Here is a 27174-nt window from a genome sequence, read left to right on the forward strand (position 1 = left end):
CCCAGAGCACTCAGACTTCAATGACCCTAAATACAGCCAAGACAATAAATTAGATTAGATTTTACTTTATTGTGATTGCACATGTGTGTACAAGACAATATAATAGTGGCTTAGGGATGACTCTGAGAATGTCCTTGAGTGACAAGAGTCAGAGCCCATATTTAAATCTAATCCAACCTGTGGAGAAACTTGAAAATGGCTGTCCACCATCAGTCCCCATCCAATCTTACAGTTTTATATAATCTGTAAGTCCAGGAGTGTAAAACGTATTGCATCATAAATGAATGTTCTATGAATGTAGACACACGACTACAACATACTGATTTTTAAGTATTATACAATTTTTTTTTTTTTTATTTAAAAAAAATTATTTGAGCAGAAAATCAAGTTTGGGCCACAGTCATCTGCGACGTAAACACAGCTTTGATTTCACACAGATGCGCCTCTTCTGGTGGCATATTAAATGGCGGAGCCATTTAAAACTCTTTCCACAAAAAGAACAAGAATGAAGTCTCACATATGCATGCCTTTTCAAATGTAACTCTAAGTGTGATGAGAGTTTTAGGATTTCTCTTTTACTCTTAACACAATTAAATGGTCTTCCTCCCGAATGCATATGCAAGTGTTTTCTGTAATTGCTAATTTTTCGAAACCCCTTGTCACACTCAGAACACTGGAATTTCTCTCCAGAATGAGTTAGCAAATGACGTTTCAGGTCCGTGTGATATGTGAAACACTTCTCACACCGAAGGCACCTGTAAGGCCTCTCTTTAGTGTGAACCCTCGTGTGAATGTCAAGGTTTCCTTTAACTGTGAAACTCTTTCCACATTGAGTGCAGCTGAAAGGCTTCTCTCCAGTGTGAATTCTTAAATGAACCTCAAGGTTTGCATTGTTTTTGAAAGACTTTCCACAGTAATGGCACATAAAAGGCTTCTCTCCGATGTGAGTTACTACATGGTTCTTAAGATCATTTCTGTCTGTGAAACTCCTTCCACACTGATGGCATACAAAACGGATCTCTCTCGAGTGAATCCTCATGTGGTCTTTAAGGGTTACCGTAAATCGGAAACACTTTCCACACTGACTACATACAAATGGCTTCTCTCCTGTGTGAGTGGTCACATGGTTATTAAGGGTTCCTTTATGTGTAAAACTCCTTCCACATTGAGAGCATGTGAAAGGCTTCTCTCCAGTGTGAATTCTTATGTGGATTTTAAGGCTTGTTTGCTGAGTGAAACTTTTTCCACACTGTTGGCAGGAGAATGGGCTCTCTCTAGTGTGCACTCGCAAGTGGACTTTCAAGTTTCCTTTTCGAATGAAACTTTTTCCACAATGTTGGCATGTAAAAGGGTTCTCTCCAGTGTGAATTTTCATGTGATCTTTAAGACTTCCTTTCTGAGTGAAACTTTTTCCACACTGTTGGCAGAAGAATGGGGTCTCTTTAGAGTGAATTCTCATGTGGACTTTCAGGTTACCTTTTTGAGTGAAACTTTTTCCACATTGTTGACAGATAAAAGGACTCTCTCCAGTGTGAACTCTCGTGTGGGATTTAAGACTACCTTTCTGAACAAAACTTTTCCCACACTGCTGGCAGGTGAATGGGCTCTCTCTAGTGTGAATTTTCATGTGGACAGTCAGGTTTCCTTTTCGAATGAAACTTTTTCCACAATGTTGGCAGGTAAAAGGGTTCTCTCCAGTGTGAACTCTCATGTGATCTTTGAGACTTCCTTTCGAGGTGTAACTCTTCCCACACTGCTGGCAGGAGAATGGCTTGTCTCCTATGTGAATTCTCATGTTGACATCAAGGTCTCCATGCTGATCGAAATGACCACTAGTTGGAATAGTCGTTTGAGCTCTTTTTCGTGACAAAGTCTTTTCGTTCTGTGAGCAACTTAAAGATTTTTCTCCTGCTATTAATGAATGATGTTTCTCATGTTGATCCTCAATTTCCCTTTTATTCAGTTCTTGACCCTCCTTCTTCAGCACCCTCAGGCCTAAGCAGAAAAAGAACGTTTAATGTGTTTAAATGGCACAAAGCAAAAAAATCAACATGCAGACTACTTCTCAATATTATTAGCACATCCCAAATAATTTCAAGCTGGCAGTTATCAAATCCCTATTAAAAAACACAGTCTCACCCAGAATAACTGGTTGGACATAAAACAAGGGCTCCTGAAGGAGCACCTTGACACCTGCTCCAACACACCTACCTTTAGCTAATCTCCACAGGGCTGCCAATCCTATAAAATCGGCCATTTAAATAGAAAAATATTTTACAAAATTGCCGTCTATATTCAGTTTTTCAGAGAAACAGCAGTCCCTGAATTTGGGTCAGGATTTAAGCACATCAAACTGTCACATTTGAAAATTACTTTGTACTTGTGAGAAAAAAAAAAAAAAACGCTTGCGTGCACAGGTGCGAGTAACCCAATCAGGCCTGGTTTTACCATCTACTAGAGGGTGCACACTTAGCAGAATCTAAAAACAGCACATTGCTAAAAAAGATTTTGCAAACATATCAGTGCATGCTTGTGTTTACGTTCCAGAGAATCTCCGGTTTATATTTACAGCAAGAAAAAAAAAAAAAAAAAAACCTGATCGTTATCAACCATTCTAAGCCTGATCCTTATTTTATGTCAGCTGTCATGTGGGTAGGTAGGATGTGGTAGGTGGCAGTAAACGCCTTTATGGCTTTACTCACACTAGGGATGGGCGATGTGACAATATTATCGTTTATCGACGATGTCTCGTAAGTATTGTGATGTTGATGTCAATAGTCAGGTATCGGACCATTATCGACATCATCAGTAAATAAATGACAAATGATAAACCTAGTAAGTTGCAAAAAAATATTTTACATAGCCCCATAGTCACCATACTGTCCTTTTGCATGCAAGAATGAAATTATTTAGTAGTAAAGTTGGGTCATTCTCACGAAACTGTTGAAACCCCATGGCACTAGTTATTTTAGATATTAAACATGCAATTTAGTAATATATAAATACACCATAATAAAGACAATACTGTTCTCTACCTTGCACAAAGAGTAATTTCAACATAGGAATTAATTATTTTTGCATTTTATTGCATTTTCTGCTGAAATTCTCATTACCGCAATGCATCAAGCTGTATCTTAACTTATGTTATGTTGTAATTTAAACAAATTACAATTAAAATATTCTGAAAAAAGTAAATGGATATTCTTCTATAATTTTTCACATGACAGAAAAATGACAGACTGAATATTCATGTATAATAATAATGATACAATAGTGGAAATATAAAGTGTCCGTGACTAATGTTGTCATCCTACGCAATATTTTTTGAGGGTCATTTACGCACACAATTTTTTTAATATAAATCTTGATTTTAAATTAAGCAACACATGAGGCAGAACTTTCAAAATACCAACAAGGTAGGCAGATATCTTCATATTGTTCCAGTTAAAAGTTTAAAATTCTCTTGTCAGAACGTGTACACGACAAATTGATTATCATCTCCGAAACGGGTAGTTTTCCTACATTTAGAAAAATATTAGACTACAAATTTTCTATGAAAATATACTTCATTAATGCCTGATTATATACACAGAGTAAAAAAATTGCTAAATCATCATGGTTCTCTGTTGTTAGCAAAACATGCTAAGACACCTCATCCTCCATAACACCATTTTCACTCACCGCAACAATTTAAGGCCGGTTGCGGTACACTGTAACGGATTTTTGTAATTTGAACAGTATTTTACTGTAATGTGTACAGTATAATACTGTTAAATGTGCCAACAGTATAATACTGTAAATAGCAAAGGATTATGGGAAAATATAAGTTTAGTACTGTAATTATTATCTACTGTAAATAGATTTACAGTAGCGACAATGCCCGCGAAAAAACTGACCAATGACAACGGAGACTTCTTTTCAAGTTTTTTTTTTTTTCGGTTGGTTGGGACAACTGAGGAAACACTCAACAAAAAGGTTAGTATTGTTTCTGTAATTATTTTATTTAAAACCGAGATATTTTCAAATGCAGTCACTTATTAACAGCAACCTAACACGAACCAGTGTTGCAAATTGAGTGAGTTGTGAGGACAATATTCCTGTCATCAAGAGACTTTTTTTTCTGCCTGTTTGTCAAGGCCTGAGGTAATATTACAATTGTTACTGTCGTCATCATTATGACAACTTCAACGGGGTGAATAAAGTTTACATTGACTGATATTTAGTGACACAGAAACAAAATAAGCTTTTTTTAATGCTCCTCTGCCTCTTTAATGTAAATTAGCTAAGCAGGAGGACTCTGTGGAAACTTTACGTTAACAGCAAACTATCTTGAAGTATGAAAAGAAAACGTGAGGCAACACTAAAGACGGAGGTTGTATAACAGTGTTTTGAAGTGAATATTTCGTTTTCATTTAAAGTTTTTTGCTGTTAGAACCGCGGAACGTCGGAGGTTTGGTGTTGCTTGGAGTTCTTTTCTGGCAGTTACCGTCATCTGAAGAAACTGGTAAGCTAACAACAATTCAATGAGGAAAAGCTGGTGATTATTATACCAACGTTGACTCTTATATTAAAACGTTAACATTATCTGAAAACTGTAATTTCTATCTTTAACATACTGTTTAAAAAAGCAGCAGTCAAGATGGTTGCGCAGTTTGTGTGCTAACACTGCAAGTTATCTGTGCGAACGCATTACAGATTTTACCACCATCATAATGCATAGGAACCTCATGTAAAATCAACTTCCACATCTCACATAAGCAGAAAACACAGAGAATCTTTGGAGAACCCTGTAATAATAGATGCTGATGCATCAAACTGTAGACATGACAGTGACATCCATGATGTCATTTGACAAATTTGGCACTCTTCTATTTGAGGATGCAAGCTAAAATGTTGCTACCAGCCACCACTATCCAAATTTTTAATTGATGAATTTCAGGTGATGCATGACCGCAACATGCAACACATTTTTTCAAAACTGAGCAATGAATTAAGAAAGCAAAATATGCCATCACCGGATATTGATAACATCATAGCTGGTCTTAATAAAAATAATCTTCTGAGATTGTAATGAGGGAGTATTTAAGTCTGATGACACTCGGAAGACATATTTCAAGAGGAATTTTAATTATGTGGCACCTGAACAGGTGTATCTAGGTAAAAATTCCAAAGGAAAGGACTGCTTTTTGCAGTATATTCCAGTAAAGGACACCCTCAATGCACTTTTGAGCCATGAGTCAGTCAAAGCACAGTTCATTGATGCAAAGACACACAGATCAGATGACCCACATTTACTGGAGGATGTAAGAGATGGCAGGATTATAGTTTCTTAAGACAGTTCTAAAAGACAATTACTGTTTGTATTCAAATGTCATGCATTTGAGGTACACTTTAATTTTCATCATCATTTATGATCAAACTTCTATTTTGCAAGATAGGCAGACATAGATATCACAAAGTGACATATGCTTATAAAGCACATTGAGAAGTATTTTAAAACAAGATGCAAGTATGTTCTCTATATATGTAATTAATTTCTCCCAACCTTTTGTTAATTGCTCTACTTTTAGGTCACTGCAACTCCAGCAGATGCAGAGAGAAGCCTCTCTCTGCCCAGCACCCCAAGACTGATTGCAATTGGTAAGTCTATTAAAATGCTTTTTTTAAATTGATACTATGGTGGTCAACATCTACCAGCAGACGGATCCCCGAGAGCTGACTGAACGTCTGCTCTTGTGTCAACACAACATGCATGCATCGCGGTGCTCTTGTGAACACGCATTGAAGATTAATATTTTGTAAATAATGTGGTAAATTATGTTTAATTATTTTAGGCAGCAGCCAATCCAACCAGGCTGTACATCACAAGCTCTTATCCTAAAGCTTTTAGGCTGCATTTATTTGCATTTATTAGGCTGCATATAAACACAGTCATATTTTTAAATATGATTGCAATTTAAAATAACTGTTTTGTATTTAAATATATTTTAAAATGTTATGTATTCCTTTTTTCATTACTCCATTCTTCAGTGTCACTTGATACTTCAGAAATCTTTGTAATATCGTCCCCTTGGAATTATAAGGTTCTATCTGACATTTTTGTCAAAATTTAATTATTTACATATTCTTATTCTGTGACCACTTCTTTACATTATATGATGTTGTTTTTTAAGTTATGTACATTTTGGAACTTTTTATTTAGAAAATAAAAAGGTTCTTTCAACATGGAATGCAAAAACTTTAAAGCTCAATATCTCAAAACTGCTCAGAACGCAGATAGAACCTTATTATTCCAAGGGGACGATATGTTGACTTGCTGCTCAAGAAATATTTCTGATTATTATCGATGTTGAAAACCATTATGCTGCTTTTTTATTTGCATTGAGAAAGTGACAAATTTTTTTAAGATTCAAAAGAACAGTACTGTATGTATTTGAAATAATCTTTTATAGCATTGTTTTTACTGTCCCCTTTGATCAATTCGGTGAAATAATTTTAATTTGACACTGCAAAAGACGTGAGTGTAGTAGTCATATGTCTTTCTCTAGCACATTTTAAACAAGTAAAATATCCAAAATCCAACTACATACACATCACGACATGACATTGTGTATGTGAGTGAGTGGTGTTCACACCAAACGCGAATAGAGCGTCTGGCGCAAGTGATTTTAAAGTGTTAAAGGGATAGTTCACCCAAAAATCAAAATCATGTCATTAATAAATTACCCTCATGTCGTTCCAAACCCTGAGACCTCAGTTTATCTTCAGAACACAGTTTAAGATATTTTAGATTTAGTCCGAGAGCTCTCAGTCCCTCCATTGAAGCTGTGTGTACGGTCTACTGTCCATGTCCAGAAAGGTAAGAAAAACATCTTCAAAGTAGTCCATGTGACATCAGAGGGTCGGTTAGAATTTTTTGAAGCCTTGAAAATACATTTTGGTCCAAAAATAGCAAAAAATACGACTTTATTCAGCATTGTCTTCTCTTCCGTGTCTGTTGTGAGAGAGAGTTCAAAACAAAGCAGTTTGTGATATCCGGTTCGTGAACGAATCACTCAATGTAACAGGATCTTCTTGAACCAGTTCACCAAATCGAACTGAATCGTTTTAAACGGTTCTCGTCTTCAATACGCATTAATCCACTAATGACTTAAGCTGTTAACTTTTTTAATGTGGCTGACACTCCCTCTGAGTTCAAACAAACCAATGTCCTCAATGCATTTTCTCAAACAGTACACTGACTGAACTGCTGTGAAGAGAGAACTGAAGATGAACACTGAGCCAGATAACGAACAAAAGACTGAGTCGTTCACGAGTCAAGAACCGGTTGCATCGGTTTTCGGATCACCAGTAGTTCTTTCGGACAGTTCAATTCAATAAACCGGTTGAAGAAAACGGTTCTCTGATTCTTTTGTGCTCGACGTAATTGCGTCATTGGCGACGATTGCCCTTGTTTCAAGCCTTCGGTTTACCCGCGCTCATAACACTAGCACAGAATCAGTTCAGAATCAATCATCAAAAGAATCAGTTTGGTTCAGACGCTCTGTGTGTCGGTCTGCTTCACGCTGAATTACTCATGTGCAGTATCATCAGCTCCTCGGTTCTCGAATCGGACACGTCTGACAGAAACGGTTCTTGACTCGAGAACGAGTCAGTCTTTTGTTCGTTATCAGGCTCGGTTCGGTGTTCATCTTCAGTTCTCTCTTCACAGCAGTTCAGTCAGTGTACTGTTTGAGTGCATGAATTACTCCGGGATATTGGTTTGTTTGAACTCAGAGAGAGTGTCAGCCACATTAAAAAAGTAAACATCTTAAGTCATTTGTGGATTAATGCGTATTGGAGACGCGAACCGTTTAAAATGATTCAGTTCAATTTGGTGAACTGGTTCAAAAAGATCCGGTTACATCGAACGATTCGTTCGCGAACCGGATATCCAGACTGCTTTGTTTTGAACTCTCTCACAACAGACACGAAAGAGAAGACAATGCTGAATAAAGTCGTAGTTTTTGCTATTTTTGGACCAAAATGTATTTTCGATGCTTCAAAATATTCTAACTGACCCTCTGATGTCACATGGACTACTTTGATGATGTTTTTCTTACCTTTCTGGACATGGACAGTAGACTATGCGTACAGTTTCAATGGAGGGACAGGAAGCTCTTGGACTAAATCTAAAATATCTTAAACTGTGTTCAGAAGATAAACTGAGGTCTCACGGGTTTGGAACGACATTAGGGTAATTTATTAATTACATAATTTAGATTTTTGGGTGAACTATCACTTTAAGTCAATGCAAAGACGCGTTTACAAATGCCTCACAAATAAAGATAGTGACATGTCGCGACGTACTGGGGGTTTTAATTTAATATTTTAAAGCATCACTTTGTTTTTATCATCATTGCATATTTCTCCATTTAATTTTTTTATTTTTTATTTAAAGCATTATTTATTTTCTAAAATTATTTGTAAATGTAAAAAAGCAAATATTAGGAGAAAATATGGTCCCTTACTGAAAAAGGTGTAACTGCAGAGAGCGGTTACGCAGATGGATGTTAAAAGCCTCAGGGGGTACAACTCTAAAATGTTTGAGAACCAGTGGCCTAGAGACAACACATCCCAGCATAAACATTCCCAATAAATTATCTAAATTCACAAACCACTGTTAATTTAAACAGAAAGCTAAATTAGACTACTATGTTTGATTTGGCATGGCAGAAAGCACGCAAAGAGCTGTCCCTTTATAATCACTAAAAAAGTGTCCCTCGTTTTAATTGCAACCTCACAAAGTTTCATTATAATCTGTCTAATCTGTTCATAATCTGTCTACAATGTATAATTAATTAATTATTTATATAGTACATATTGCTTTTATTAACATCAAACTGCATACAGCACCATGTTATGATTGTTGGGAAATCAGTGGTTTGATAAATGTGTTTTTTATTGTGCTTGCAGGTTCATTCTGAGAATAAACCCTGATGGCACCAAATCACAGATCAAAATCAAAGATCAGCCGGGCATCTGGAAAAAGGGTGCAGAAAAAAATCGCCAGCCTGAATCCCCTTGTGGCATCTTTTATCAGAGAGCTGGTTGAATTCGAATGGCCAAATTATTGAAAGAAAACACGACTAAAACATGTTTTTACTGTTTGGTTTGTTCTGCTTTTCAGAATGTTAAAATTTTTAGCCATGTTACAAATACACAGGATGAATTCAAACACATTTGTAGAATGTACTTTTTAAAGTAAATGTTAAATAATGAAATAGTTAAACAATGAAACAGCACATTTTAATGACAAATGTTCATGAGAACTTGTGAATTTTTTGGGGAGTAAAAAACTTATAGTTTACAGCTAGTGGTTTTTCATTCGTTAAACATCAGTTACACCTGTTGTTAATTTCATTAATTGGTTTGTATTTTTATACTCTGTGTTTGGTTTTGTTGCTTTGTTTTCTGAGTATTCTGAGTTCTATGTTAAATAAAACTTTGACTGCTGCGATTAGATCCGTTTCATCGTTTCAACTTTATTGCAACCTTACCTGTGACATGTAGATTAAAATTAAATTAATTTTGTAATAATAAAGCAAATGAAGCCAAACTCAAATCTACAAAAAAAGTCTAATTGAGTAATATGAAATCAATTCTAGTACTGTAAATAAAAATACAGTACTTGTACTGTAAAGGGAAAACACAGTACTCATACTTTAAATAATAATACAATATACAGTATTATTACTGTATATAAAAATACAGTACTTGTACTGTAATTGAAAAATACAGTACTCATACTGTAAATATTAATACAGTATGCATTATTATTACTGTAAATGAAATTACAGTAATGATACTGTAAACAGTTTTACAGTAAGTTACTGGCATCCAGCTGCCAGTACGTTACTGTAAAATTTACAGCAACATTTTTACAGTGTAGAGAGAACCTCTTTTTCGATAATGAGCATTTAATCATACAGACTATTTATGTATATAATGAGTTAAATTAAATATTTAATAACATAACAAAAAAGCTTAAGCAAAGGTTAGGGTGACCAATTTCAGAGAAAACGTTTATACCAACCCACCAACTTCCAGGAAGGAGAGAGACATTATGGGTTAGAGGTGACAGCAGGAGTAGTTATCAAAAATAGTTGGGAAGCCTACACAAATGTTGGTGCATCTATCATTATGAGGACTTTCTATAAGTGTAATGATTTTTATACTGAGCAATAGAACTTTGTGTGTGTGTGTGTGTGTGTGTGTGTGTGTGTGTGTGTTCACTGCTGTGTGTGTGCATTTTGGATGGGTTAAATGCAGAGCACAAATTCTGAGTATGGGTCACCATATTTGGCTGTATGTCATATTAGAAAAATTTCCAAAGGATCATTTGACACTGAAACCTGGAGTAATGATGCGGAAAATTCAGCTTTGTTGAACAAAAATTCTGGTTTAAAGTATATTAAAAAGATAACAATCACTTTATCATGATATTACTGTTTTTACTGTAAAAACTGTTTACTGTTTAGTTCTGATAAATGCAGCCTTGATGAAGAGGCTTTAACAAACTTTTTTATTTTTTTTATTATTGATGCTAAACTTCTGAATGGCAGTCTATTAATTATGAAAAAATGCAGCAGTTTTAAATTCTAATTCAAAAACAGTTATTATAGAATTGTTAGGGTTAAATTGAAGGAGAACATATTTATGGAAAAAAGAAAAATATATTGTGAACCATCCTTTTAGGAATGAGTGACTTTGGAAAAACTTTATATGTTCACACTTGGGTATACTCTTTACCAGAACCAACTCTTTCAGTAGCCATAAAGAAAAAAACCCACTTGAGTTATCAAAGACTACATTCCCACTGTCAATGACTATTAAATAATAATTATTACATAATTCTATGATTATTACATAAAATATAAAATAAAGAAACATTATTATTTTGTAATGATGTATTGTGAATCATTTTTAAATAATAAAACTAAAATTACAATACTATTATTAATGTCTTCTTTGTTTTCTAACATTACACTATTAAGTATTTATTTTTGTGGAAAACCACATGGTGCCCTTTAAACTGCTTCTTTTTCTTACAACAATATAATATTCTGTATTCACAAAACCTTTTATGTTGCCACTAAGAGTTCTCCTTAACAGCAGTAAAAGTCTTTAGGTACGAGTTTTCTCATAAAACCTATTCATAAAGCAGCTGAGACAGAATTTTACTAAGGAATGGGGAGAAATCTTAAGCTAAGAGAAAGAGTGAGGATGACCTTTTTGGTATGGATGATGTCAGCATGACTACTAACTACACCCACAGTGATTGGCTGATAGGGGATGGGTCTCTGTCAGTCATTTTATAATATAAATATTGTAGAATGAGATATCATGTTGCCATAATCAAATAAAGATTTCAAAATAAAAATGTTGCAATATTCAAATAAAGTTTTTAAAATATAGGCTGCTAAGTGTCACTAATTAAACAAGCATATGCTCAGCTAATTGTCAGCCTCAACATGTCTGCATCTTATAAATAATTGTTATATGTATAAGCAGCCTTTTAATTAACAGACTAGAATTATTATGGCTGATATGACAGTAAGATTTAGTACAAAGGTAAAAGAAATCCAAACTGGATCGCTGTGGAAACAGCCATTTTAGGATCGTTTATGATTTGGTCTTTGTGATCTAGGTGTCCTCTTGACTACCACTAAGCTGATTTTTACATAAAAACACTTTGTGAAGTACTCTAAGAACCAACATTTAGGAGTCCTAAAGATGAGGAGTTAGGAGCAACATTTAGTCTTAAAATATTTTGTGAAAATGGCCCCTGGTGTTTTTACCATATGTTATCTAGTTTTGAATCACTGCAAAATAATTTATGCCAATATTATCTAATTTATTTTCTACATTAAATATTATTTGTTGGACTATACCACATACTTAATATGCCTATTATCATTACCGAAATCATGAACCTTATTTTCGTAACCTATGTATCATTACCACAACATGTGTCCTTTTAATATTTAAGAAATTGAAAAATAGTAGTCTGCTTTTATATGTATGTGCAGAATCTATACATTATGTTCTTTCAGGTTTGCCACATCATTTTGAAAATATTTCAGTTTTTAATGAAAAAAAATAAAAAATTGGCTGCGAAATGCAGAAGGTGTTGCTGTAATGAGAGAAATAATTGAAAATTACATAAAAATATTCTTATAAAAATATATTTTATTTCAGAGTAACTGTAACTGTGCATGACTGTTAATAAACCTTTTTTAAAAATGTGAAAATGTATTAGTTTTCCCCATGGCACTGGCCTTTTCAGAGTGTTACGGTAATGAGATTTTTAAGGACATGTTTTGGAAAATATGTTCAAAAAGTTGTTATTGTCAGTAAAACTTTTTTTTATTTATGGTCACCGACACTTCAGACCTGGCTCCTAATGCTCAAAAAGAAAATTTGTTGATACAAACATTTTTTTAAATGTCATATATGAAATCTTTGAAACTATGATTTTGTGAGAATCACCCAGTTGGGAATGAAAAGCTATTCCAATTTCAGAATTCAGATCAGATGCGTAGGGTCAGGAATCAAATTACTTGTTATAAAATTACATTTGGATTCTGCTTCTCGATTTCTGTGTGCTCATTTATTGTAATTTCAAAAGATTCAACTGCAAGAAGACAAAATAGAAACTCACTTCTGCACTCGCGCACTGTTTTCGGTTTTCACACACACTAAGCACATGCAGATAAGCTGCCTCTTATATACGTGAACACTGGACTGAGCTGGACTGGACTGCTGCCACTCATTAATGTAAAAGAACAAAAGAAAAGAAAATCCCTCAATGATCTTGACTGAATCATTTTTGTAACCTCACTTTATATTTAACTTGCCTGTTGTTCAGCACTGACTACTGTAATGGCAACGTGCATCTGTATATGCGATTATTTTGGAGATGCGTTCCAATATAATTTATCCTTATTCAGGGTATAGGACTATTCTATTTTGATCTACAGTTTAATAAAAGTTTAACAGAAAAAAAGCAGCACTGCATGTGTTTCTGAATATTTATTTAAATAGACTGTATAATGATGACTGTATAACCAGAATGTGAAACTACACCATGATGAACTTCAAATTGCGTTCTATTATTTTGTTTATTAATTTCGTTTTCTCCTATCAAAACGAAATTCATTTCAAACACAAATTCATTCCCTGTGGCTCAGTAGTAGAGCATTGTGTTAGCAGTGCAAAAGGTTCATCTCCCAGGGAACACATACTGACCAAAAAAATGTATAGCCTGAAATGCACTGCAAGTCGCTTTGGATAAAAGCGTCTGCTAAATGCATAAACGGAAATGTAATTGTTAGCAACAGCAAAGCTAAAGTTTTCTGTTAATTTAAGCACAAATTAAGTAAAGTAAAATCAAACTTTGTGGCAGTAATTAAGATCAAACTAAACATGGTGTGCGTTTCATGTCGGCAATCTTGTCACAGCAGGGGCGGGGCGGAGCTGGGGCTTAGGTAGACAATATTATTGGATATCGCAATGTTTTTAAAGGCGATTATCAACAAGTTATATCTCGATCACCACACATTGCAAGATGGCGCCGCTGAGTTTGGATGACGTCCAGGTCGCTCCGCTTAGATTGTGATTTTATTTACTTTTGTACTTTCTTTTGTTCTCTCTTTTTACAAGCATATCGTCTGCACTGGTCACTTACAACAAAGGAAGACTTTTGGACATTGGACACCACTTCATTAACCTGTTTCAGGACAGTTTATGCTCCAACTCATCGTGGCCATCTGAGATTCTCCATAACGCCGAGATGAACAATGGCCACTTGAATAACCACGCGAGGGGATCGATCAAGAAACACCGTGGGAAACGCACCGGGATTCGCAACAGACTAAGAAAAAGAGCACAAAGCCCTCCTCTGCCAAGCATTCTGTTTGCCAATGTCCAATCTCTGGAGAATAAGATGGATTATCTTAGAACCAGGATAAGTTTCCAACGGGACATTAGGGACTGTAACATCCTTTGTTTGTCTGAAACATGGCTCACGTCTTCGGTCCCGGACTATACGGCATCTGATAACTTACTGATGGACAGAACAGCTGAGGCAGGTAAATCCGAAGGCGGTGTAGTGCGTTTCATGATCAACAAGAAATGGTGTGACCCCAAGATTATCTCCACTCTGTTGAGCTCTTGCTCGCCTCATCTGGAACATTTATCCATTATTTGCCATCCATTCTATCTGCTCCAAGAGTTTTCATCGATCATCGTTACTGCTGTCTACATTCCACCACAAGCAGACACAAGCTTGGCTATGTCTAAGCTTCACTTTATACTCAGCGATTACATTAACAAACATCCTGACGCTGCTTCTATCACCGTGGGGGATTTTTACAAAGCCAACCTCAGGCAGGTTATGCAGAACTTTTATCAACATGTATCCTGTCCAACCAGAGGACTGAATACACTGGATCATTGCTACTCTCAGTTTAAGAATGCCTACAAAGCTCACTCACTTACGGCTTTTGGAAAATCAGACCATGCCGCCATTTTCCTCACACCGGAATATAAACGCGGGTGGTGACGCGTTGGTCCGCCCACTCTAAAGCCATGCTACAGGCGGCTCTTGATGACGTAGACTGGGACATGTTCCGGGCGAGTTTCTCTGATGTCAGCGAGTTCACGGATGTAGCATTAAGCTTTGTAAACACACTAACCGAACAAGCCATGGATACAATAACTATATGGATCCTGTCAAATCAGAAACCGTGGGTGGACAGAACAGTCTGTGGAGCAACAAGCAAACGCACTGCTGCGTACCACGCCGGTCCCTTGCCGGGGAACATGAGCGAGTACTAAACATTGTGCTATGATCTCCGACGGGCAGTAAAAGCCACCAAAGACCGATCCAGGGAACACATTGGGTCACATTTCCAGCTCAATGACTCACGACACATGTGGCAAGGACTAAGGACCATCTGTGCCTTTGGAAACAAATCCTCTGCAGCTGTGAGAGCAGACCCGTCGCTGGCTGATGAGTTAAACTCTCTCTATCGCCGCTTTCAATGCAACCAAGGAAGCTCAAGTCTGTTGATCAGCGCGTCAGGAAGCAAGGACGTGGTTCGGAGGGATCTAAAGGGAGGGAACGTCAGGAAAGCAGCAGGTCCTGATGGGATTTCTGGCCATGTTCTGAGGTCCTCTGATGATCAGCTCGCTGGTTTGTTTACATCTATTTTTAATGAGTCCCTTGCTACCTCGGTGGTTCCCACCTCCTTTAAATAAATCAGTCATCATCCCTGTACCTAAGAATAATAACTCCTCTTGCCTGAATGACTATCGTCCAGTTGCCCTCACTTCAACAGTTATGAAGGTCTTTGAGAAACGTATAAAAAAAAAAACATTTGCTCCTCCATCCCGATACTTTGGACCCTCTTCAGTTTGCCTATCGACCCAACAGATCTACTGAAGATGCCATCTCTCATGTCCTGCACTCTTTCCTCAAGCACATTGACAGCAGCAATGGGAACTATGTAAGGCTGCTATTTATCGACTATAGCTCAGCTTTCAATACTATTGTCCCCATCAAGCTAGCTTTCAAACCCATGGACCTCGGCCTGAATTCTTTACTCTGCAATAGGATTCTTGATTTCCTCACTGGTAGACCGGAAGTGGTGAAAGTAGGCCAGTTCACCTCCAACTCCATCACCCTGAACATAGGTGTCTTGAGTCCCCTGCTCTACTCTCTCTACACACATGACTGCGTGTCTTCGCACAGCTCCACATCTATAATCAAATTTGCTGATGATACTGTGGTTCTGGGCCTCATTTCCAACAACAGTGAAGCCGCATACTTGGATAAGGTAGAGAAATTAATACCATGGTGCCAGGACAACAGTCTCTCTCTGAATGTGAGCAAAACTAAAGAACTGATTGTGGACTTCAGGAAGAGAGAGCAGCGGCCCTTTACTCCTCTTATGATCAGCGGGACCCCTGCGGAGAAGGTGAGCAGCTTCAAGTACCTTGGTGTAAACCTCTCCGAGGACCTGACTCGGACTTCACACATACAAACACAGGTTAATAAAGCCAGGCAAAGATTGTAACATCTGCGACAGGTGAGAAAATTCAGGGTCTCACCAGCAATCCTGAAAACTTTCTATTCAGGGGCCATAGAAAGTGTATTGACTGTAGAGAGTTGTGCTGTATCTCAGGGTCTGCTCTCCCCTTTCTGCAGGATATCTATACTGTCATCTGGTAAGTAGTTTCATGGCAAAGACTGAGAGACTTAGGAGGAGCTTCTTCCCCCAGGCCATCAGGCTCCTAAACTCAAACTCAGTCTCTTAACCTCTACATGACTTCACTTAATTATCAATAAGATACTTAACATACTGACATTGTCACTAGCACACAACATTTTCTATATTTTTCTTTTTTTACTACCTCTATTGCTGCTATGTAAATACCCTGTACAACCTGTTTGCACATTCTTCTTTTGTACATTCCTGCTCACTTTAATATTTAGTCTAAAGTATAGTGTCCTGCACATTTTATTTTATAAGAATTTTATTTTATTTTATTTTTTTACTTTTAATTGTGATAATTTTGGCTCACATTTAACAAAAAAAAACACCAATTCAACAAATTTGAATACTTCATAAGACCAATATTTTTTTTTTTTTGTGAACCGTTGGCCTTCTGGAAAGTATGTTCATTTACTGTACATGTTCTCAATACCTGTTAGGGCCTCCTTGTGCTTTAATTACTGCCTCAATTCAGCGTGGCATGGAGGTGATCAGTTTGTGACACTGCTGAGGTGGTCTGAAGCCCAGGTTTCTTTGACAGATTTTTTGGTCTCTTGTTTCTCATCTTTCTCTTGACAATAGCTCATAGATTCTCTCTGGGGTTAAGGTCTGGTGACCAACACCATGGTCATTTAACCAACTTTTGGCAGTGTGGGCAGGTGCCAAATCCTGCTGGAAAATGAAATCAGCCTCTTCAAAAAGCTGGTCAGCAGAAGAAAGCATGAAGTGCTCTAAAATTAATTGATAAACGGGTGCAGTGACTTTGGCTTTCAAAAAACACAATGGACCAACACCAGCAGATGACATTGCACCCCAAATCATCACAGACTGTGGAAACTTAACACTGGACTTCAAGAAACCTGCGCTATGAGCTTCTCCACCCTTCCTCCAGACTCTAGAACCTTGATTTCCAAACGAAATACAAAACTTCTCATCTGTGTAAGGGAAACAAGTCAATTTACCTCAAAGGTAATCATTTAAGATTTTAAAGGGAATTTGGACAGAATCACCGTTTTATGGCTGATCACTGAGACGGCAAGCGATTCATTGAACAAGCCGTTTAACATCAACTCTGCACTGGATATTAATATCCAAAGTATAGTGAAAACACTATTAATTAGCACAGTAACAAGATCGGCAGTTTAAGACATTAACTTGTAAGCGCAAAACAAGATACTTCTCTTTTCAATATGAATAAGGCTTTATTAGATAAATCTAAGACATATAGACTAATCTAACACATAAGCACACACACTCACACATTCACACAAGTTACAGGAAGATAGAAAGTTAGGAAAGAATAATTTTAAGAGAATGAAAATGTGAAATCCCAAGTTTACAGCAATACGTGAAATTGCATAGACATAAACAACCATCAATCACTTAATTAACCCTCGTATTGAGTTCCTCAATGAGGTTAAAGGTATTTTAGATACACCAGTACAGATGTGAGTCTGGGGGTACGTTACTTGCGTTGCCTGTGTAAAGGGTTTCCCTTTGTTGTCGTTAAAAGGGGGTTTCCCAATGTCGCTGATTGGCTGGAAGTTCAGTAGTCGTTGAAGTGACATCTTGGGAAGCCCGTGGTTGGGCGTTGGGTGACGATGCGGAGTTTTGTGGGCTGGTTGAAGTTGAACGGACACTCGAGGTCAGACTCGGAGACACGGAGTTACAAAACTTAAATCAGAACACGAAACTCTCAAACGGACAAGAAAAGAAACTAAAGTAAAAGGACAGAAGTACAGTTTGACGAGACTAGGTGGTGTTTCTTCTCATCATGGCTAAGTAGCAGCAGGCGTGCAGGCCGAAGCACGCTGGAACCGCGCTCAAAGAAGGCTAACAGTGATGACTAAAAGCAAAAGCTAAAAAGCAAAAGCTAAAAGAGCAATTTGATGGTGTCCTGAATATTTAAACTGGCCTTTCAGCCACACCTCAAATGTTGTCTTGACCAATTAGATATGGTCTTTGCTCGGGGTGTCATAAATCATGTTATCTTATCAAGCACGTGGTCCAATTTTACCGCTCTTGCAGGGTATAATTTTGGACATGATTCTTATAACAAGAACATGATACATTTGACAAATAACTGATGGTCAGAAACATTTCAAACAAGAAGATTCAAACACACACATACTAAAACATGAATATGAATCCTTAAGCTATTAAATACTTATTAAAAAGACATACACAATAAGTGATTAGAAACATGAAAGTCAAATGCGTGGGTTTCATATATGATATGGAGTTAAGCAATGGACTGATATTCTTTTATAAGTCTTTTTTTAAGTTCATTTTGGTGCATCTGTAAAAGACCGTTTATGTGCCATTCTTTGACATAAGGACGTTCTGTGGAGACCAGAGGTTAAAAGGTCCCCTTAAAGGAATTTCAGTCTGGTTCAATCCATATATCTTGTGATCATGATTACTATTATGGGTTTACATGTGATGGTCATGCTGTGCATCTCTTTGACCATCAATCTAGATTACTTGCCCCAAATTTGACAATCTCTTTTTCAAATTTAAATTGTCAAGAATTGTTCTAATGGTGTTGATGCTGAAAGCTGTTCTGTGAAAGAGTTGGTTGGTTATCTTGCTTCAAACTGTGGTGCTAGGAGTTGATTTACAACATCCGGTTGCCTTTCTGTGGAATTCGCTTCCTCATGATTCAACCGTGGTCCTGATCGAATCTTTAATTTGTCTGGTTCGAGTATGATACGCTACATCTGAAAAGAGGACTTTGGACCACTGGGCAACAGTCCAGTTCTTCTTCTTAGCCCAGGTAAGATGCCTCTGACGTTGTCTGTGGTTCAGGAGTGGCTTAACAAGAAGAATACGACAACTGTAGCCAAATTCCTTGACACATCTGTATGTCTTGACCACAGCCTCAGTCCATTCCTTGTGAAGTGCACTCAAATTCTTGAATCAATTTTGCTTGACAATCCTTATAAGACTGTGGTTCTCTCGGTTGGTTGTGCATCTTTTTCTTCCACACCTTTTCCTCCCACTCAACCTTCTGTTAACATGCTTTCTAATTTCAAAATTATTGAAATGCACCTGTATGTGACAAATAAAAATCTTGAATCTTGACATATCGCCCAACCCTAACTCACACTAGGCAATCTGAACCCTGCCCGAGCATGTTTGACACCCCCAAAAGCCTGGGTAAGAAAAAGTTACTTCTGATACATGCAGTACGATTGCGTGAACATTTCTGAGCAAAAAAGGGGGTAGATCTGTTAAAGGTATTATTGGGTGCTATGTTTTTTTTTTACTGAAATGTGTTGGCAGTGTGTGTACACAACCACGTTATAATTATTATTATTTATTTTTTTTATTCTTAGACCTGCCCTGAGTGAGCTGTCATCAGTCCACCATTGTTTTACCACCAGAGTAGATGTCGACAATAATGACTCCTTAGTGATTGAGGTGTTTTGTTGTTGGATGTAATAATGAGCATAGCACTCATTATTTACTCCCGACATCTGTGCCGCTGAGGCTGGTGACACACTGGCTGCGTGGCGTCTCTGCTGCGTGTCAGGAGCGTGGCGGCTGCCTCGCGTTTTCTGTGTCTCTACACACCAGAATCGTGCCTTACGCGGCGCTGGCGCGCTGCTGCTGCTGTAGGTGACATAGAGGGAGGCCGCCGACAGACCAGGCTCTTGTCTTCATGACAATATCAACTGTTTTTTTACACACCTACGCCTACTGATAAAGGACACCGCCAACAGTATTGATGGCAAAATAGACTATGTTTGACAGGTGCAATATTTGAAAATCGATAATTATTTATTTATTTTTTAAATTACATTTATATCTGAATTTATGTCAACCTATAGACTTCAAACATCAAAATGTCATGAATTAATATGTATTTGTGTACAAAATGACATATAAACATATTTTCCTATTATATTTTGCCTGGAAACGCTTCCAACACACTTCCAACACGTTTGCGTGTCGCGTGAAGAATAGGCGTCGGTTCTATTTCTAGCATGCACGCGTTTTCCGCGCGTCTCACGCAGGCAGTCTGCAAGCTCTAACCTGTTAACATGGAAGCCGAATTAAAAACAGACACGCCACGCAGCTGAGACGCTTGCGCCATGCATCCAGTGTGTCGGTGGCCTGAAGACGCAGTGCATAAGCTTTGTTTTTGAAGGGAATGCTCCCCCGATCTACATAAATTTGTCTATGTTTGCGCAAATCATTTGTGACCCAGCTTCACTTACAGAAGAAATGAATATATGAGTTTTTTATGAAACTTTTCAAATCACCTTTTCCTAATAATGTGCTAATTAGCAAGTTCTGCAGCTAAAGTAAACAGTACGGCTCTTCACCCCACAGTAAAGAGGAGTGAGGGGAGCAAACTCATTAGCATTTAAAGAAACGTGCACTAAAATGGGTTGCTGAAAACAGAGCTGAACTAAGGGTGTTTTCAGGGTGTTTTTGAGTCCTCTTTAGAAAGCGAAAAAGGACCCAGTTTTCTTTGTGTTCACACTATCCCAGTTCCTGAAAGAGGACTGGTCTACATAAGCAGTAATGGTTTCTCAGACCTCTTTGTGTTCAGACGGTTGCTTTTTCAGGGTATGTATAGAACTTCTTAAGTTAAATTTAATACCTTTTACTACTCTTTTAATACCTTCAAAATATTTTTTAATACTAGCGTGACTTCAAGCTGTAACTGTAGTAAATTAAATATCTTTCCAAATGGAATAACATATTGCATCACATCATGTAACGAGGTCATTATAACTTAACATCAACACTGGACTCAAAACCTGTCCACAGAGATAAGAATAGAAATAAAGACAGAAGAGGAAGGAGACATCTTCTTCATAGATCATTAGTCAGTAAGTCTGATGTGTGAGCAATCTAAAAAAGAGGTGGCCATGAAGTAAAAACATTTTATTAAAATAAATTAAGCTGATACATTTAAGTAAGGCAGAGGGATTAATCAAGATGGACAAAGTTTAGGACAAAGCTTCGCAGAAAACACAGCTTTGCTGCTTTATAGGGCTTATTGCTTTATTAGACAACCTTAGCCTATAATTATAACAATATTAACCTAAAGTAAAGCATGAGCCAAGTGTTGGGCTACATTTGACAGTGATAGATATGTCAGGACTGTTTTGTCAAAGTTAGATCATTGATTCTCCAGCTGTTGGCTCACTATTGGTGGTACTCAGGATACGATTAAACATACAATAAAATCATTTAAACAAAATCCCTATAATTTATGTTTGGCTTTATCAGAGCCATGCTAAACCTTCAGATTAAGCATTACAGTAAGTCTATAACACTATGTCCATCACAAGCCATGTCAATGTTAGTCACAATGGTGGTACTTGGAAAGCCTAATATTTTGGGTACTCTGTGAAAGGTTTAAGAACCACTGACAGATACGGAGTCAATTTGAGAGGTGGAGCAGGACCCCATGGCCTGCTGCTTGTGGTCTAGACTGAAGCTATTAATCCTGAATCTGCATATTTAACAGGTAAATTAGTCTACTCCAACCTCCATTTAATTAAATCAATTTTCAAATATTATAGCTACTATTACCGAAAAGCAACAGTAGGCTTAATATTAAAATGATCACAAATTCGTGAAAATGTTAGAATACAAACAACTATGTAAGCATATAGGTCTACCAAACAGGGTTTCCAGGATTTCAAATTTATTTTATTTATTTTTTTGTGATTTTTGCGATCAAAATTACTGATTTTGCTGCGGGTTTTCTCAAAATTTGCAATTATATTTGCGGAATTTCTTTTTGTTTTGCAGTGAAAATATACCACAGAGAACATTCTTCTAACACTGTTATGACTTTTCTGACTTTGAGAACACTGTGGTCTCCAGACTAACGTTTGAGGACACCAGCACTAGAGCCATTAAGTTCTGCAGGAGTCTGCAGCAAGATGTATTTTAAGAGTGCTTGTTCATCTGCAGAACGTCTCTAAGATGATTCCTGTCAGATGTCAAATAGACATTTATTAGAATGCATGTAAAACTGCTTCTGAGACCTTTATCAGATTACACAGCAGATGATTCCCAGATCTTTAGCAGACGTTTTACAGAGAAAATAAATATTACATCTGATAAAATGTACTTTTATTACTGTCATTCATAATGTCTAAATATAATTTAATGAATACAAAAATAAATAGGCTATATTAGGGAGTGGAAATGGCCTTTAAGTACTTCTCTGGAGCCATCTACTAGTGGTCATTTAATATCTTTTTTTTTTTTTATATATAAGTGTTTGCTTTCCTACATTATAAAACGTTTAGTTTCTTCTGCACAGCACGAACTAGAAGCACGGATTCGCTCTGCTTTCGGTTTGTTTATCCAGAGTCGCTCTTATACATCTGTCATGATGAGAACGCAAGGCCTTTCTTTGACTGTATGCGCATTCCGATGACATCACGGGACGCTTCTAAACCCAGATTATTACGAAAATTTGCGATCTTTTGTGAAAATTGGTCCGAAAACTTGCATTTCCCCATGTTTTAATTACTGAATGGAAGCGAGCTTGCGTACATGTTTGGCAGCAAGCCAACCGGTTACCTCACATGATATCGCTCAGGTCCTACTCCAGGTTCGTAGCCAGTCTATTGAAAGGGGGGGGGTTCCTTTTTTTTCAAAAAGTGGACCTTTTTGCAGTTTTTCTCCACCTTTTGTATTTAATTATGCGGCGCGCACACACACACACAGACGTCCAGCTACAATAATCATATTAATTTGAAACAGCAAACATTTGTCACAAGCACGGATTAAAACAATTCTGACAATTCTGTCATAATCACATGAAAAAAAAAAACAACTTAAATTCTGGACCTTTGGCAGTGAGGGGGGGGGGGGGGGGGGTTCGTTCGAACCACCCGAACCCCCCCTGCCTACGGGCATGTACTCTCAACATATAAATAAATCCACGTGAATTTTAGAAGAAAGGCCTGCACTTAACACAAATTTAAAATGCCAATTCATTCTCTGCCAGAGGTGGCACTTTCAGAACTGCAAAAAAAGATAAACTTTGAAACCTGCAGCACTCATATTTATCCAATAAAATAATAGCTTTTTTTTTTTTTCATTTTAATCATTGCATTAAGCTACATTACAATTGTCTTTCTGTTCCCATTGTACTTTTTATGGCCTTAAATTTGATACAATTAAATTTCAGACTTTTTAAAGACCTATAAAGTTGGGCAGTTCAAACGTTGCAAGGACAGTCTGGACAAACTCACAGCCGGTAAGTACATATTTTATTTAAAACAATTTGCCAATGATGATTAAAACGTGAGTTTTGAGCTGTGTAGAGTAGCGCTTGTTGTTTGTTGTTTCTCGGATCACATATGCAGACATGGGTTTAGGTTTACCAGCGTCATTATAATCATTAATTATGTCCCCACTGGATGCAACAAATGCCTCGTTTGTAATGGGTTTTATTGGTTTTGCCTAGGGCTGTGCGATTAATCGAAATCGAATTGAAATCGCGATTTGAGACGTTGCAATTTGCTAATCGCAAAAGCCTGCGATGTGGAAGTGATAATAATAATAATACTCTGTTCCATAGATATATACACTAGATGTCGCCTTGGGGTTCTAAGCATGCGTCAAAACCGCCGCCATCTTGGAACAGGGGTCTTGTCATAGGAGGTAGCTAGGTAACACTGCGATGGACAATGTCGGACTTTTGTGCTGCATATGGATGTTCAAACGAAAGAAATATAAAATCCAGACAGCAAGGATGTTGAATCATAAAACATATTTAAATTTATACACACACACGTATTTATCTAACACACATACCTAGTGTACACTTCAATTTTTGCAATAATATACCTGTACATACAAAACTGCCTATTGTAATATACCTGCACACAATTGTCAATTTGTATATTGTCATTCCTTAACTACTTATTTGTATTTTTTATTATTTTATTATGTGTCATTCCTTCCCCTTTTTTTTTTTTTTTTTTATGTGTTTTTTGTTCTGTCGCCGTCATTCTGTTGCGCGGAGCTTCTGTCACGAAAAAAAATTCTCGCATGTATAAATATGCTTGACAATAAAGCTCATTCTGATTATGAATGTTACGAAATTATACTTCTGGTTAGTTTGTTTCAGTCCTTGGTTAACGACCGCAGCTAATCCATGCTAGTTACCCATTCATTTTGGACAGTTAGGAAAACCGACAATGAACAGAATGTATTTATATCAATGTAATATGATCGTAATATTTATTCTATTTTAATTATTTTAATATTTAGTCTCTATTCAGTAGTTTCTCCGACTGGCGCTGTGTGAAAATACACTGATTTAAGGGGGTTTTGTATGAATTTTACTTTAGTACATACTTATTTAATGTGGCAAAAGTATTGCGGGACACGAATAAAGAGAAGTTTGAACGGTCTTTGGCACCTCAACTAACTTTCACATTATGTTCCTCTCAAATATGTGATTTGCTTCCACAAGCAAATTACGTTGTGTATCATATTTAATAATCCAATACAATTAAAATGTTTAAATTAACATGTATAGTCACACCATTGCAATTGTAAGTAGCGGTAGTTCATTCGAAGTTTACTCAAGTAGAAGAATGTTACTAATAAACATAGGCTTACTATGCATTATATTTTGATATATCAAAACCTTAAATTTTCTCTGGACTCGATGATAAATACATGTCTGATGGAACAAACCAAAAATAAATAAATCGTCGTTCTAATTTTTTATTATTTCTTTATGGTGATTTTATGTATTTTTTATAATTTTTTATTTTCAAATGCTTTATTTGAACATTCCGTTTACAGTATGAAACAGAGTTAGAACACAACAATAATTTTAAGAATAAAAAAAATATAAAGAATAGAGACATAGAACACTTCAACAACTTCATAGCACAAAAAAGTGTTACATTAACAAAAAAGAAAACGATAAAGAAAAGGGGGCATTATTTAAATGAAAAAAGGTCGTGCAAATTTTACAAGTTCTGAGCTTTATGGTGATTTTATTTCTATTAGACCTTTGCCTACATCGACGCTAATGCATTAAAGAGGAGGGGCTCCCCTGTTCCAACATGGCGGCTCTGTTGACGCATTCGTTTCAATGAAGTGCCGTAGCCAAAGCGACATCTAGTGTATATATCTATGACTCCGTTCCAGAGCATATGCATGACTGCAGCCTTGAGTGAAAGACTTACTAACAAATAGAGTGAGTGCACTTCCGTTCTCCCCAATCAGCTGTGCTCTAGCCAGCTGTGTAAACGCCCACCATTTAAAAAAAAAAAAAAAACTGAAAGCCGGAGCGAGACACAGTAGGATTATGGCGTTTACAGGGTCAGGTCAATAGTTAGGCAAATTAAAACTAAAGAAAAACATTATGTAATTTAAGCTTTGAAAAGACAGACATAGAACAAAAAAAGATAATTTACAAGAGCTGCGTCACAATCATAGACTGTAAAAAAAGATGGACGACTCGCCTTCGCTCTCTTCCATTGGTCAAAACTGAAGCCGCCAGTGTCCCGATATGGCGCTGACATCTTGGACTTGTGCCTGCGCAGATAGCGATCTAGGGACCAGTTCTGCGCAGTAGCTATGCGCAGTAGCAAGCAGGAAGTAAAGCCTTAAAGCCGCGAAATCAACGGCCCCGCCCCTGTGCCCCGCCCTCACTCTCCCTCGCAGAATGCACATACCGTAATCTGCACTGTTTTGGAAGTGGAGTCCTGCTCCTGTGAACTCTGTCTGCTCCGTTCCACTCCAATCTCATTAAAATAAGGTAAATACAATCTCCTCAGTCCTCCGAAGATCATGAAAAAAGCCTGTTGACGCTTCAGTGCCTCCTCGGCTCAGAGAGCTGTCAATCACAGCTGTCAATCACGACGTCACACCACCGTTTTTAGAGCATTAAATAACTATCTAAAAAACAACTTATTTTAAAAACGAACACTTGAATTTACATTAGCATGATACAAACTACAGTAAATGACAAAAAATAGCTTCGGAAAAAGATATTTGAAGGGAAATTTAATTGTTTAGTTGGTCTCGCGTCCCATTGAATAACATGGGGAGGCGGGGTTTATGACCTATACTAGGACCACTCACCAGGGGGCGATCGAGACGTTTTGGCTTCACTTTTCAGGGCTTGTGCGGCACGCTTGGTCACAATGCATATCAAGATCATCTCTTATTGCATGTTCGCTATTCCCCATTCAGAAGACCTCACACACAGTCTATGTCTCTGAATGCTTCTCATTCTCGCTCCTCTCTTCCCCACCGGCGCGAATCCCGTGTCACGGACGAGCCGTTCACACTTGCCGCACTCACGCAGTCTGTTTCGTAACGCTCAGTTATATTCTCGCGCGGCCCTGCACCGCAAATCTCCACGAGCGCATCTGGCAGTATGATGAACCAGTTTTTTTAACCGTTCATTGAAACAAACGCTCCGAAAGAACAGTTTCGAGGAAAAGAACCGACTTCCCATCACAAATGATCATTCACTTCTGGGTAAGTTTAAGGGTTGCTTAAGAGGTCAGTGTACAGGAATCAATTTGATTACCATAATAATATAATCTGTTTATATTAAATTGTTTTGACAAACAAGCAAGCATTTTCTTGAAAAACTTGTTAGTTTTTTTCTTTATGTTCAGTGCGACACCAGCATTTAAGCGATGACTCATCTGAACACCTCCAATTGGCCAATGCATTCATAAGCTCAACAGAATCTTGTGTGATTGGTTATAATGTGCAGTGCTGTAAAAACACATCTGCCTCTGGTTCAGCGCCAGCCAAAGCCAGAACACAGGCTTGAATTCAATACTTTACGCTCTAATCACACTGGTGTGATAGTATCAATTATAAAAATATT

General features: G+C 37.2%; 1 protein-coding gene across 1 annotated transcript in view; it reads right to left on the reverse strand.

The window, feature by feature from the left end:
* Nucleotides 1-341: 341 nt before the first annotated feature.
* LOC132107355 (gastrula zinc finger protein XlCGF57.1-like) overlaps nucleotides 342-27174 on the reverse strand; it is a 30667-nt gene continuing 3834 nt past the window's right edge. The window contains exon 2 of the mRNA XM_059513581.1: nucleotides 342-1995. Within this exon, the coding sequence (XP_059369564.1) occupies nucleotides 401-1995 (1595 nt within the window). The 3' untranslated portion in view covers nucleotides 342-400. The remainder of the gene's footprint in view (nucleotides 1996-27174) is intronic.

The sequence above is a fragment of the Carassius carassius genome, chromosome 27, assembly GCF_963082965.1.
Source record: "Carassius carassius chromosome 27, fCarCar2.1, whole genome shotgun sequence".
NCBI lineage: Eukaryota > Metazoa > Chordata > Actinopteri > Cypriniformes > Cyprinidae > Carassius > Carassius carassius.